We start from the raw sequence: 14,486 nt of genomic DNA, 5'->3' as shown, positions 1-14,486 counted from the left end.
AGAACTTTAATAAAATCTCTTAAATTTAATTCTTTTATTTAATTAATTTCTCAATTAATTAAATGTAATTAAATATTACTTTTTTCTTTATAAAATTTCCATTAAATTAGATCATTAAATTGCTCTTTTAATTTCATTTAATTACAACAGAAAATCACAACAGACCCACAAAACCAAATATGATAACTCAATTGAAAACAAATAACAAAATCAAACTCCAGGGTCAAAGTCACAAATGCATGTCTCTTGACGAATTCGGAAAGGTGAAACTAACTCAGATACTTGTCCTACTTTCTAGGACAATTGGCTTAGGGTTTAGGATTCAGACTCAAGGGTTATCTCCCCACTTATACCATTGAAATACTACGATAAGGTACGCTCATCTTGGTAATTCAGGGAAGTCGATACTTGGTACTTGCAATCTGCATAAAATCCATGCATGTACAAACACATATTCTAAACTAAACAAACAATGGCAGGAAGTGGTACATCGTGTAGATCCCGACTAGCAGGTGACTACGATTCTCTTCCTCAACTACGTCAGAAATGTCATACATAAAGTAAAACAAATAGGTACACCATACACGTGCAAGTATGGGGTAAGTAACCATAGAACTACATATAAATAATCCATCTAACTAGCATCATGAAATAACCAAAAGTCATTAAATGAGCAAACATATATCGTCATCAAAACAATCAAGAACATATGAAATAACTGAACAACTCAAGTAGCTTATCACATAATTCAACTGAGTATGAAATGATATATAATCAAATCCAGTATCTAAGTATCGATAATCATAAAACACAATTAAAAAATTGGCCTAAAAGAATCCAACAATACAATCAGAAAAGTCAACTAGGGGTAGGCATTACATGAATCCTCCAAAATCAATAAGTTGGAACATCTTCATTCAACTTGAATCCTGACCCATCAATTGATTAGCATGTACTTGAGAAGATTATATTGGTGTTCTTGAGCTGGGAATATTGGATCACAAACAAGGGGTGTTGAGGATATCTCCACTGATTCTCTTCGACCAAAAGAGTTGCTACTTCCCATACCTTTGTGATTTTTTATCATCATGGAAAACATGCAAAAATAGGTGACAAAGTCGGGGATACAACTTGTAGTATAGGACATGTAGAGTATTTCAAATCTCAAATTGTTTTTTCTTCATTTTTTTTCTTCTGCATTATGCTTTTGTGCTTCACATGAATAAAGGAATTATTCTTCAATTTACTTGATCAAATCATCAATGATTATCATGAAAAATATGTAGCTCTTGTTAAGAGATATTGTAATAATATAGTCAAGCTATGTAGCAAAAGACAACATGGTGTTAGAGATCTTACAGAGTTCATATGGAATAGATACTTAACCCATCAATTTAGGAATGGTTGAAGGTCAGTGCACCTTGTAGAAATTCTAGAGTGTGTTGGTAGTTTGGAGGAATAAAATTATCTTTACACATTGTCTTCAAAGCCTGCAAATGTTTCTAAATCTCTATGTTATTTGTCTTTGTTGCTTTGTACTATTAATGCCTCTAGAAACTTCTATTTGACATGAGTTATTCAATAACTTGTTGATTTGCATTGTATCATCTTACATACACTCCTAGAGAAGTATTACAAACAATTTGAATCACATTGAGTACTAGTAAATAACCCAAACCTCAACTTCATGATATGATTTGAACATACCACAAAACTTTCAATCATTACTTAGATATTCTTACAAGCTAATTTATCAAGAAGAAATAGATGGTTTTATTCGGATAAATATGGGACAACTTATGATCTTATCAGTAAGTTCCAAAATCCTTCCAATTGATAGATATTTTTTTGGGTACATATGATACAATTTGCATCTCATCACTTAAGTTCCAAAATTCTTTGATTTGATATGAACTATTGAGAAAAGCATATGATATATAATGCAATGTTCTAACCTTGTGTACTACAATAAGAAAATAATTTAATCTCTATATCATGTCAACTTGCAATACCAATAGATCCTTTTTCTTTTTCTTTTTACATTTCAATCTTACCAAAGAAATTTGAGCTCTTCATTGGAGATTGTGGCAGCAAGATGCCCCTTTTAAGGCTCTTAGAATTCATAGCTTGGAGATTGAGAGGTAGAGATATGCCCCTTTCTTACTTTTGATTTATCAACATGCAATTATAACCAACCCATGAGCAATTTCTTTAGTTCTCCTTGTCAAGGGATTTATGTTTCATACATTCTCCTATAAGATTTATGTTCCATACATTCTCCTATAACTTGCTAAATATTTCTTCACCATTGAAGAGGCATACCGACACCTTAAAAGACACGATTTTGACGTGTTTAATTGATATTTTCATGTCTATATCATGCTACAAATTGCTGAAAACATAACCTCCCAAGCATTGGTTGATCTAGTAAGGGACATGCACTAGTGAAAATGCTAGCTACATACCCGACACAAAATTACAATGGGAGGAACTAAAAATATACGCTCTCGTGCTTGATTTATAAGCAATGTGGGAAATGCAAAACAAAACATAAAATAGTACCACGGTCTCAAATTTGTAAGTGTTGGGAAATCCTCTCCCAAGAAATTTACTAATTCCCTAGTAGCTTATATTAGTTTACTTCTCCACGCCTATATAGAAATATAGATGTTTAGTGTTTTATGGAAAACTACCTATGTCGATGGGTCCTCGGTCTGTTTGAGTGGAAGGCTTTGACATCATAAGGGATGAGGTCAAGATTATGTCCCAGACAAATTTGGCATAATGGATACCCCTCAATTCTCGACTCTTAGTCAAAGAGGTTCAACCTAAGGTAATGGGTACCCTAGAGGTGCAACCTAAAGCTTGTGGTACTATATAAGATTAAAACCTCTATCAATAAAAGACTACCAATAACTATGCCAAATTAACATGGAGATGATAATACTCGAGTTGTGTGGAGGTTGACTCTTTGGATAGAGCCCAATCATATTATTTTGCTAGTATGCAATGAAGGTGCCATAACACAATAGATGTAAAAAAAAGGTTGTAAAATTGATCATCACAAAGAGATGACATGATTAATGCATGCACGTGAAACGATTACAAGTACGTGAAATGAATACAAGGACATGAACCCAATACGTGGGTAAATGATTGTTTTTTAAAGTTTGGGTGTATGTGGGTATGAGTACATGTAAAGTGCGTATGTATATGTAAAAAAAGAAGAGAAATAACAGAATTGTAGAACTAAATCTTTTTCAAGTCGGATATTTGATCATTGATCAATGTCTAAGATAAATATTAAATACCAATTGATAATTGAAAAATATTCAAATAAATCATATCAATGATATTATATGTGTCCATGTCTACAATTTCAATGAAGATATGAAAATCTTTTTAACAAGTTGACAAAGGTAATGAGTAGAATTAAATATTCTCTCTTTTGACACTATTTATTCATCTCTGTGATGACTGCTATGAGCATGACTACTGAAATAAATGATGCATGTGCAAATCCAGTCATCACTTGGTGCCATTTAAAGAATATTCAGAATATACACCACTTAAATATAACATTATATTCCTTAAGGAAACTGTTCTATGCAATTTCTTTTTGTTTATGCAACATGTAATGTACTTGTACATAGATTTTAGAAATCAAATAGTATTCCTTGAGGTGATTTTCCCATGACTTCTAACTTTTATTTTAAACCAACAAATCTATCAATAGAATATACACAGCTGTTGAAGCATTACATCTTTTTGCCGTGGTTCCTTCCTTTGTCATTTTAACACAGATATTCATCTCTGCTTAACTCTCTCTTCACTCAGTTTATTTGTTTGAATTTAATTCATGGTGTAGATAGTATTTTCTCTGTCAGGAAGAGCAACAATTTTTTATAACGTATTTTAATTGATTCATCATGTTGTACTGGTATTTTCTCTGTTAGGAAGATATTTTTTTTAAGTAGTTTTATTTATTTTAGATTCACCTTTTTTAACGGTGGGCCACTTGGTGTGCCCGGTTACCTGCTGCGTGCACCCAGGTGTGCAGAGGTGTGCAATGCTCTGCCTCGCTAGGTTTTGGTAAAATCCAATCAGAAATTAATTATGTTTTTCTACCAAATAATACCAGTTGACGTAGAAAAGAACATTTTAACAGATCTAAAAAGATTAAATATAGAATTTGCAACTAACCAAGAAAACTATTGATTCTGTTCAACACTTAATTACAAAACAAAAACCCAGTTTGTACATTCACTAAAATACATAGGTCTATTAATGGTGTACAGCCCATGCATGTCAAACAGCATCTGTGAATATATACCAATTCTGTAGTAATGTTGAGAACTACAGCTATGCTGACTTACAAACCTGGTACAATATGAAAACCATTGGGAATAAATACAGCACAGGAGTAAGGATGTACGACCTGAAACATTAACCTTGATAAAATCATAAAGAATAGCCAGTGAACACAGCACTCATATTTGGTATGGTTTGAATACCTTCTGTTTAGTTATCTCAATTCCAAACTATTGTCCTGCACAATGTACACTGACTCAAAGCAATCCGTATTGCCATCTGAGGATTACTTACCATTCAAAAAGCTTTTGGCTTTGTTTCAATTGCTAGATCACCAATTCTGTGGATCAAATTCAACCTATACATGTTCGACTCTTAAGCTACATGAAAGTTCTGAATAAGCCTTTCACTAAGTCCCTCAAAAAATCCCTCAATGATTTGGATCAAATCTAAAATTTGGTAAAGATTCAAGCTTATATATATTTCTGTTTTTTTAGCTATATACTGAACAAAGCAAATTTACAATGAACGAGACTTAAATAAGTACAAATTTTGAAAAATGACAATGATGAATGATCATACGCATGCAAGAAACCGAACTAAATGAAAGTTGAAACTTCAATAAAACACTTAACACAAACCAGAAGATTGCTGATGTTTAATCTGTTCTTGAATTTGTTGAGGTTGATCCATGACAATCACAGGCCAAAAAATTATTTATATGGTGTGCTGGAGAACGGTAGCTTATTGCTAGTATGTTGTAATGCCACACAAACATTTTGAGACTAATCCACTGCTTATGGAAATGGCCTTTAATTTGGGACTTAAATTGTTAGGCCCTTCAAAATATTGATCCTTGTAAGTATAATACTGATTTATGCACGACCTACACTGATTTAGACTGCAATCATGAGTGCATCAAAGTGACACCTATAAATCGATTGTACTAAAACTCTACTTCCTGTAGGAACACAATCAAAGAAACTACATACGGGGCATCCTGGAGGCACATATTATTTTGAATCAGAATAAATGATGAAAATAATTTATCTTGCCTCAAGTAAGGCAAGTTGACCAGATTTATAATTTAATCGACAACCCTTAAAAGGAGAGATTCAAGTGATGCAAAAGCTGATGCGGATAGATTATATTCAGACAATTGATTATCTCCGATAATTTTACAGATATTTAAAGATTAAGTGTATGAACTACCACCAATTTTATGAGTAACTTTTGGTGTATAGCCAATTTCTGTCAGACCGTTTACATTAGATCTTCCCTTTCTCTGACATTTTTCAAACACCTATTACTGAAACTCGAAGTATGAAATGAAAAGAGTAGTTACAATTCCATGCTCGCACACATACAACAGAAATGCCAACTTCAATTCACAGAACAGAATAAATTCCTGTTCAAATATGCCAAAAAAAACCATTATTTGGTAATTAATTTACAGAAACCTTCAAACTCAACGCGACTGGCGAGTCCATTATTTATGAACTTGCTTTCACAGTCTCAATGGCCTGCACCAGATCATCCAATTTGGCACCTGTCACTTCTTTAACAACCTTTTTGCCCTTCAAAATTTTAAAAGTAGGAACAACCCTAACACCCAATTCCTTTGCTAACGGCTGCAACCAAAGCATCATTCGAAACATAGATTATAAAACAGCTTAGGCAGAATAACATTGATTTTGATAAGTAGGAGATGATTTCCACAGCTAGTCAAATTGTGATGTGAATATCAGGATTTAACTATGTGATTTTGAGTCAAACTCGATGACCCATCTTTCATGAGTAGTGATTCAACATGAATCCATCTCTCATGAGAATAAATGGAACACTTAGCACTCATTGGATCTAGGTGATGCTCACAGGGGTGAAGCACCGGGACTTCCCGGGAGGTCACCCATCCCAGTACTACTCCAGCCTGAGCGCGCTTAACTTAAAGATGGGTCATCGAGTTTGACTCAAAATCACATAGTTAAATCCTGATATTCACATCACAACATTGATTTTATTCAAAATTTTAATTAGAAGCCAAAAAGGATGAAAAAGAGTTCCGAAGAGCAATAAACGCTAGTAAAAATGAGCTGCAACTTAGGTCTATTGCATTAAAAGACTCGTGAACGATGAGCTAAAAGAAACACAAACCTTGTTCTCCATGTTGCAGTCAAGCTTCATAAAAACAACATCCGAGTATTTCTCTGAGAGTTGCTCCACTTTTGGAGCAATTATCTTGCATGGCCCACACCTTCACAGCAATTTGCCAGGTAAAGTTAGAATATGAGATAACTTAGATCCCTCCATTTTGGGTGTAAAATATAAGGACAAAAATCTCTTCTAGAATAACTTCATTACATTATGAAGTTGTGTACATTTTGGTGCATGTTAACATTTATATCTAAACAACACAAATACAAAATCATTTATATTGACACAGGATAAACATTTATTGCCATGCTTAAGCTACGCTAAGCTAAACTCGGATATCTCATCGGGTTCCTGTTGGATTGCTCATCTACCTGTTATGTTTTTCATTCATATGATGAATCATTGGCTTAAGTTAACCCAAATTCCAAATCCATCACTGCTATTAAAACTAGGACCGAAGCACCATGCAGGACATTGCTCAACAGAATCATCACTGTTTCAAATGCCAAGGGCACACTAGAGATGAGAAGCTTCAAAATTCTTCAACGATTGAAAGTGACCATATCAATTTTGCCCATGTATGATTCTGGACACAAGATGAAGATAGCTTAGGGATTCATAATACACGAGGAGGAAATGGGGAACAAAATTAGTAAATACTAAGAAAGATGAAGAATTACTCTTTTTGAGACTTAACCCATCCTAAGTCTTCCATTAACACACATCGAACCAGTGGAATGATAATTCAACAGCTTTACACTATAACAGAGGTTGTGCTTCCACCCTGCAAGGGGTATCTTACAGGAAACTCAACTATTGTTCTATTCCTTGGGTGCAATCCATTCCCATTGCATTAATCTACATGGAAGTCAAAAACAAAATGCATACATATTCTCATTATTTGCATGAAAAAGCAATTCAGAAGTTACAATTCTTAATGAAAACCCACAAATCGGGATTTATTTTTACCCTGCTTTCTTGGTGTTTCTTTTTTGTTCCCAGCAAATAATGAATTTAGTACTTAAATTACAAACACTCAAAGTTTCAAGATAATCGGACAATGACCCATAAAAAGGGAGGCACCAAAATCGCACTAAATATCGAGAATACAGTACTTTAATGTCAAATTGCTTTCGCCTACCTACTTTCAAGAAGAAAAAGCAGTGATTGGAAATTACCATTGCGTATACATATCCAACACCACAATCTGGTCACCAGCAGCATGGACGGCAGGCCAGAAGCTATCTTTTCCCACTTCAGTCACTTTTCCAGTGGCAGGGGCAACAGTCTCTAAACTTGCTCTTGCCAGAGATCCATATTGTCTCCGAGCGTGATTTCTGAAAGCAAGGGAGAAATTTTGCTGCTTCAGAGACTGACCAGGCCAGCCCTTGCACTTCTTAAGTTGAACAGAAGCGGTGATTGGTTGATCAATGTTGAGGGAACAACATGCGGGGGATCTGGTAAGCTGGGCAGTTCCAATTTGAGCGGAGGAAACAGCAGCCATTAGAATCCAAAAGAAGGCAAAGATACTCCTTGATTGTCTTCTTAATGTTAAGATATAAGAAACTCCAATGCCCCAAATTTATGGATCTACAACAAGGTTTCTTATTCCTGGTACCCAACCTTCAAATAAAACATGAAATTAATCAGTCCAAAGCAGATCTGCCTCACCCTATAATTCTCCAACACGTTTATAGAAGATTTATAGTCAAGCCCACACACAGATACCAAAAAGGAAATAAGGTCAAAACAATCCAACTTTACAAATTACCCACGAAATAAAAACAAATGGCGTGCCAGTGAACCTGGGTCTCAGGGTTTGGATTCAAAACAGTACAACTATCAATTATTCCAACGAAAAATCCAAACCAAGAGAAAATCAAGAGGAGATGCGGTATCATGCATTTACAACAGGTGAGCCTGTAGTAAAATGCATAAAAATCATGACTTCTATAAAATACACAAAAATCAAATAAAAGAAGTCAAAATCAGATGAGAGTGCAGTAAAGCATAAAATCGGATGGGCAGACAGTAAACGGCATGAAAACGCACGATACAAAATAGGGTATCCAATTAAATGCTTAAAAATCAGTAATCTCCAAGTTAAATTCAATAAACAAAAGAAATTCGTTTGGACGCATGCATATGTTACCTCTAAACCAGAACTTTGCAAATAAAATGCCCTTCAGAACACGAATCTTGAAAGTGGGTGTCCAGTAAACTGTCCCATAAAAGGGCATGCTGAAGAAAACTGACCTTAAACAGATGAAAGTAGTCCAGACGAGTACAAAACCTCCAAGATGCCGTTTGAACAGTCTTGGTTGGCCCACACCCACAAAGACTTGTGTGGAAATCAGGGCTTCCCACTACGGAATCTCTACGAATATCTTCGACTGATGCGTATTTTAACTCACTTTTAAGCGAAGATCAAGACATAATCAAGATGAAATTACTTGTCTAAGTGCACAACACAGAAAGAGACAGCATTGATGTGAATGGCAAAAGATTTTGGACCTTGCTTCAGGGGAATCTGTATGCCTCTGTCGCTATGCCTCTGATTTTTAACGTGCTTTTGTAATTGTCTACAATGGCTGGTTGCATTTAATTTGTTTTGTTTTTGTTGTGCGAAAGTGCATTCGATTAAAAAATTGTAAGAAAATGGTACATGACCACATGAACTTTGACTTTAATGGTTGTGCACCATGCTTTTGCATTTGATGTCGTCTGGGCGGCTGGGGAATTTCCATGGCATGCGGCAACGACCAATTAGTTAATTGTTAGTTGATATTTGACTCGCCCAACTTCGAGTTTGAACTCGGGTTGCGAAGGACCAGGCTTGCACTAACCTAAACTTTCATTGGATACCTACTAGCGATTTTTTAAAAATCTCCTAACTAAAATGGTTTAATTTGTTTAAACATTTTTTTACTAAATTGTAACCAATCAATTTAGATTAAGCAAGCTATCTTAGGCTTTCGAGAGTTTTCTACATGTATTAATTAAATTGATAAAATCACATGTAATTAATAATTGCATTTTTTAAAGTAGGTAATAACTAATAAAAAACGAGAAGAAGTTGGATGGAAAAGGTGGCAGATGGAGAGGAAGGATGTGGTGAAGAAGTCAAACTACATAGAACATATGGTAGAAAGGGAATTGATTGCATTGGCAAGGCGACCGATGAGAAGAAGTAAATATACACTTTGAAAACAATGAACATCTCTATTTGGAGATCCCACCTTTGCCATCGAGGAAACAAGGATCCCACTAGGTAGAGAAGGACAAATAGAGAAATGAAGGGCAAAGGTAATGTGACAACTATTCACAAAGATGGAAATACAAGAAGAAGCTTGATCTATTTAGATCTAACCCTACCTGATGAACACCCAACAAAATTAACTAGAGGACAAGAAAACATAATCATGAGATTAGAAAACACCTATCGCTAATAGGAGTAAAGCACTCACCATCTCTTCAAATATCTCAGCCCTAATTTATGGTCATCCTAGAGATTGTGCCTTTTTTGTTAAGTGCACTAGATGAACAATTCATTTGAGAAAATCATCAATTGGTGGATCGAGCATTTTAAGGGATAAGTAATTGCTAGATCACTACCTCACTTGTTTTAATCTCATCGAAAGTGTTGATAGTGTTAGTGTAATATGATGGTAGGTTAGAATGTTAAGCAATTAGTTTCTATTTAGTGCCTCTAACTGTTGTGCAATTGGTATATATTTTTTTAATCAGTAAGAGGCAAAAGCCCATTTTTTATTAATATCAAAATATTTACAAAAACCTCATTCAAGTGCAAGCACTGAGGAAAAAAGAATGAGGTTAAGAAAACCCTTAGTGTAGCCTAAGACCGAAGTCTTGTACGAATACAAATGCCCATGAGTTGAGGGTCTTGAAGGGGGCATGGCCCCTTGTACAATTTATCAAGAGATAAATAAATTTTCCAATTAGTTTAAGGTACATTCTAAATCAATATTACATGTTTCTCTTTGAGAAGAGATTACAAAGTTTTCATATTAACCAAAGATATTTCCCCTATTGGGAATCAAAATAGTCTTATTGCAACCATGAAAGGCCATTACTAACTTACAATTGATATTGGGGTCATCATCACTGAAGGACCTACCATGAAAACTACAACACCCTTTCTCCACACTTGAAGGATAGTTAGAACTATAAAATTCCAAACTGGGCAACACTTGCATAAAAACCAATTACAGAGATTTACTCACCCTAGTTGAAACCATAGCTAGGGTTCTGAAGTGAGATCTATTATCAAATTTACCTTGTAATGGATCTAATACAAACTTAATCAGATAACTTATCAAGCTATTGAAATTAAATAATAATTATTGTTACAGTTAATCAATTAGAAATAAGTACACATGTTGTAACTTTTGGCTACTTTTTAGATTTATAAAGTTGAGTAATATATTTTTAATTTAAAATAATCAAATCAGTGGAAAGTATTCCCATACTACTACTTTGTCTACCAATGGTCCTTTTCTTAATCAAAAGGATAAAATTTCCAACATGTAAAAGGATTGAATAGCCATTTTTCTCTTCTTGCAAAAAGCATCTAAAAATGGTATAGAGTCATATCCCCAAGTCTAAGATATTTTCATATGCAAGGAACTTAAAAGCAATTAAACCTTTTAGAGTTGCTAAAATTAAATGAGGAAGAAATATATTAAGAAGCCCAAAAATATTTTCCTCTAAATTAATTAGACTTTGTACCTCTACAGAGAATACCCTTTCAAAAAGCTAGGGCAACCCAGGACAATAACTGCTTGAATCTAAAGGACCCAATTTGGTTATTAGAAAAAATAAAATCCATTCTGTGTTTGCTATCAAACATTCATATAAAACTAGATAAAATCACCCACAAATTTTCAAAGAATTGATACTTCGTAGCTTATCTATTACTTAAAATTTAATTAAATTGTTATCATGACATAGTTTTCTAAGTCATTAAACTATTTATATACATCCTTAAATGTTCATAATGTTATACAATTATCCAAAAATTAAAAGATGCCCATGTGACTTCCTTTTTCTAAGACTAAAAAAAACTAGTGATAAGATGATTTTTTTTCAAAATTTAAACAAATACATCATCTATTCTTCCCTAAAATCCACTCACAAATCCTCAATGGTAGCTTGTAGGGATCTTTCATGCAATATCCCTTCCTCCTTGAAGAATTTTCCAACCAATCCTCCTCAATGGGATCTAGAATGATAAATAAGAAGAAGAGGAATCAAAGGTTTTGTCTTGTAGACCTCTCTATTGTTAGAAATATTTAGAATAATTGAGAGGGGGAGGGGGGTGAATCAATTACACAAGGTCCATAAGTACCATTTGAACAATTAAACTTAAAAACTTTTATTGTTCTGCTTATCCTTCTATTGTTCGATCTCTATTGTATTGATAAACCAAAATTACTATTCCAAACATAACATACTTTTTTGAATATGAAATGTAAAACATATAAAGAACTCAACATAAATTTGACACTAGGATTTTACATGGAAACCCAATTTGGAAAACCCATCAACAACATGTCACCACTTTTTTGCTCTTTCGAAGTGAGCTATGTTAGGATCCTACCTATTAAAGGTTTAAAATACACACTATTAAATGTGAACTGATCAAAGGATTTAATCACCCTGTTAGGAGGGGCCTTGACAAAGGACTTTGATCATTCCATTTAGAATGTCACTATGTTAAATGATTTACATAGACTATTAAGTCCTTCAAATGATTGTTAGGTCAACCTCTGTTAAAAGGATTTCAAGAAAATTTGTTTACAATGATTAGAAAGAAAACAATAGGGTTTTGATCTGTATGATTACAACTCACTTTGCAAATTTAGATCACTATTTGGTTCATGTGTTGAACCACTGATAAGCTCTTCACTGTCATCTCTATTCTTGATTCTCTTGGAAACACTTCAAGCAATCAATCTTCTCCCTTCAACAACACTTAAGCCATCTTGCTCAGATTTCCCTTATCAATATCAGTAGCATATGTGTAAGCAATCTCCTTTAGCTTTGCATTCACTCTTGCACTTGTGCTTCTTTGATCAACCTTCTTCTGTACTCGCCTCTCACACACTTTCACACACACACACACACACACACACACACACACACACACACAGACACTTGCACTTATTCATTTGGCTATGTACCTCCTTAAATAGGCAATTCTTTCTTTACCATTTTCCATGATCATCGTAGATCTTAGGGTTTACAATTAGGTTCAACACAATTCATTGTATCTGTCCATCTTCTTGATCTTCATCTAGAAACTTCTCTAGAATCCGTTTGTTAGGTCTTTACCTAATCCTCAACTTGAATTTAATGATCCAACTCATCAATCTTATCTTCAACATAATTTACATCTCCCAATAAATCAACTGAGTTGGTTGGGAATCATGATTTTCTCAAATTCATTCTCAACACTATTACTCAATACTCACTAAGTTCTGACACTTGGTCATCACTTAACACTCAGTCATTGTAAATCTTCTAGCTCAAGATCAACTATCTTGCTCAGTCGATACTAATGCTTGGTCAATATTAGATTTTCTTGACACTTACTATGGTTCGATTGATACTGACATCACTCAATATTCCTTAACCATTTACTCTATTGCTTGACTTAGCTTAACTTTTTTGATACAAAAAATCACTTTATCTCATCAAAGTCTAACTAATCAAATGTCCATTGTAGCTTTCTTTTTATAACTCAACCTTTCCTTTAGGTGCTATTATTATGAGCAATTACTCAAATCCTCTTCATCAATCAAATAGATATGACATTTAGATTAGGTAGCAATACGTCTTATCAATAGATTTGACATCAATGACAAAACAACAATTGTTCATGTTGGTGTAAATAAGTATTTACTATTTAGACTTTACTTAAGTTTATTTAGGTCAATGCATTATTTTATAATTATGCATTATTTTATTATTTTTTAGGTGAGACACTTAGGAGTTTGTGTACTCTTATGAGTTGTCATGTTGACAACACTGGAGTATGCAACTCTAATTCAACACATGGTGTCTACAACACTGGAGTTTGCATAAGTAATTGAGTTGTCATGTAGACAACATGGTTATTCGCATTCCTAATTTAACACATGGTGTCTACAATATTATTTTGTGTGCTACACCTTTGTAAGCTTATCCTCTCATCATTGCACTTACTCCTGTGCTTAATGGAGGATAACCCATATCTAGTGGACATGTGCCTGATTGTATGACTTATCATGTTGTTGATTCCTATGCATTCTAGAAGCATTCCAAAGGCCTTTATATATAGGCACTCCTAGTGTACTTTCATAGTGAATGACTATCATATCGTCATTCTGATCATACTCTTTTGGTCTACTGTTGTGCTTGTGCTTGAGTTCCTTGGTCTTGGGTGATTTTTCCCTAAGGCAAATTCTTAAATGGTATCAGAGCTGAGGGAGATTCTCTTCACATAGTCATTCAAGACCATTCTTGCTTTAGTACCTCGACCCATATTTGGAGAATGTGTAGAAATTGGGAGCCTCTAGAGCCAAAGTGGACCTCGCCATTATGTTTGGAATGTTGATTCAATCTGAAAATCAGCTATAAATTCGCCTATGCTAGGCCAAAGTTGATTTAGAGGCAATTTTTTTGTAAATTGGCACTCAAAGGCCCTGATTTGCAAATTGGGTATGGTCATTTATTTGATCTGCGCATTTCATTTTCAGATCTAAATTTTATTAGTCTTTGCAATTATTGTCAAATTTTTGGATTTTTTTTTCGCCTAGTCAGGCCTGTAGAGAAATTTTTTTTGTACAGGCAATGGGCAATGACACCCCGGCCCTGTAAGGAATATTTTGTTGGCATATTCCTTTTATTTAATCAACGAGCATAATTAATTTTTTGCATATCAACCACATTAATTTTTTGGCATTCATTCCGAGCCAGGAAGCACAGAAGTTTACCGGCCCACAAGTCTTTCCAACCAC

General features: G+C 34.2%; 1 protein-coding gene across 4 annotated transcripts; it reads right to left on the bottom strand.

Annotated features, from left to right (window-relative positions):
* Nucleotides 1–5,431: 5,431 nt before the first annotated feature.
* LOC149557512 (thioredoxin F-type, chloroplastic-like) lies at nucleotides 5,432–9,221 on the bottom strand. 4 transcript variants are annotated; one of them, XM_089832168.1, is made up of 4 exons: nucleotides 8,722–9,221; nucleotides 7,644–8,088; nucleotides 6,466–6,565; nucleotides 5,432–5,942 (listed from the first exon to the last, which is right to left on the bottom strand). In XM_089832168.1, the coding sequence occupies exons 2-4, from the start codon at nucleotides 7,967–7,969 to the stop codon at nucleotides 5,805–5,807; spliced, it is 564 nt and encodes a 187-aa protein (XP_089688294.1). In that variant the 5' UTR covers nucleotides 7,970–8,088; nucleotides 8,722–9,221; the 3' UTR covers nucleotides 5,432–5,804. The 4 variants fall into 4 exon arrangements, with proteins under 4 accessions (XP_089688294.1, XP_089688291.1, XP_089688292.1 ...); XM_089832165.1 differs by having other exon boundaries at nucleotides 8,618–8,724; XM_089832166.1 differs by lacking the exon at nucleotides 8,722–9,221 and adding an exon at nucleotides 8,237–8,512.
* Between the last annotated feature and the right edge of the window lie 5,265 nt (nucleotides 9,222–14,486).

This window comes from Cupressus sempervirens, chromosome 5 (assembly GCF_028749045.1).
Source record: "Cupressus sempervirens isolate cs-2001-9-10 chromosome 5, ASM2874904v1, whole genome shotgun sequence".
Lineage (NCBI taxonomy): Eukaryota > Viridiplantae > Streptophyta > Pinopsida > Cupressales > Cupressaceae > Cupressus > Cupressus sempervirens.
This window is presented reverse-complemented; position numbering and strand designations above follow the sequence as displayed.

What these genes read in the sequence shown, in the direction of transcription:
- LOC149557512 (XM_089832168.1), bottom strand. Translation starts at nt 7,969, where the DNA reads ATGGCTGCTGTTTCCTCCGCTCAAATTGGAACTGCCCAGCTTACCAGA. An exon ending in TTGGATATGTATACGCAATG is followed by an intron (nt 6,566 to 7,643) that starts GTAATTTCCAAT and finishes ATTGCTGTGAAG; the next exon opens with GTGTGGGCCATGCAAGATAA. An exon ending in ACTGCAACATGGAGAACAAG is followed by an intron (nt 5,943 to 6,465) that starts GTTTGTGTTTCT and finishes CTTTGGTTGCAG; the next exon opens with CCGTTAGCAAAGGAATTGGG.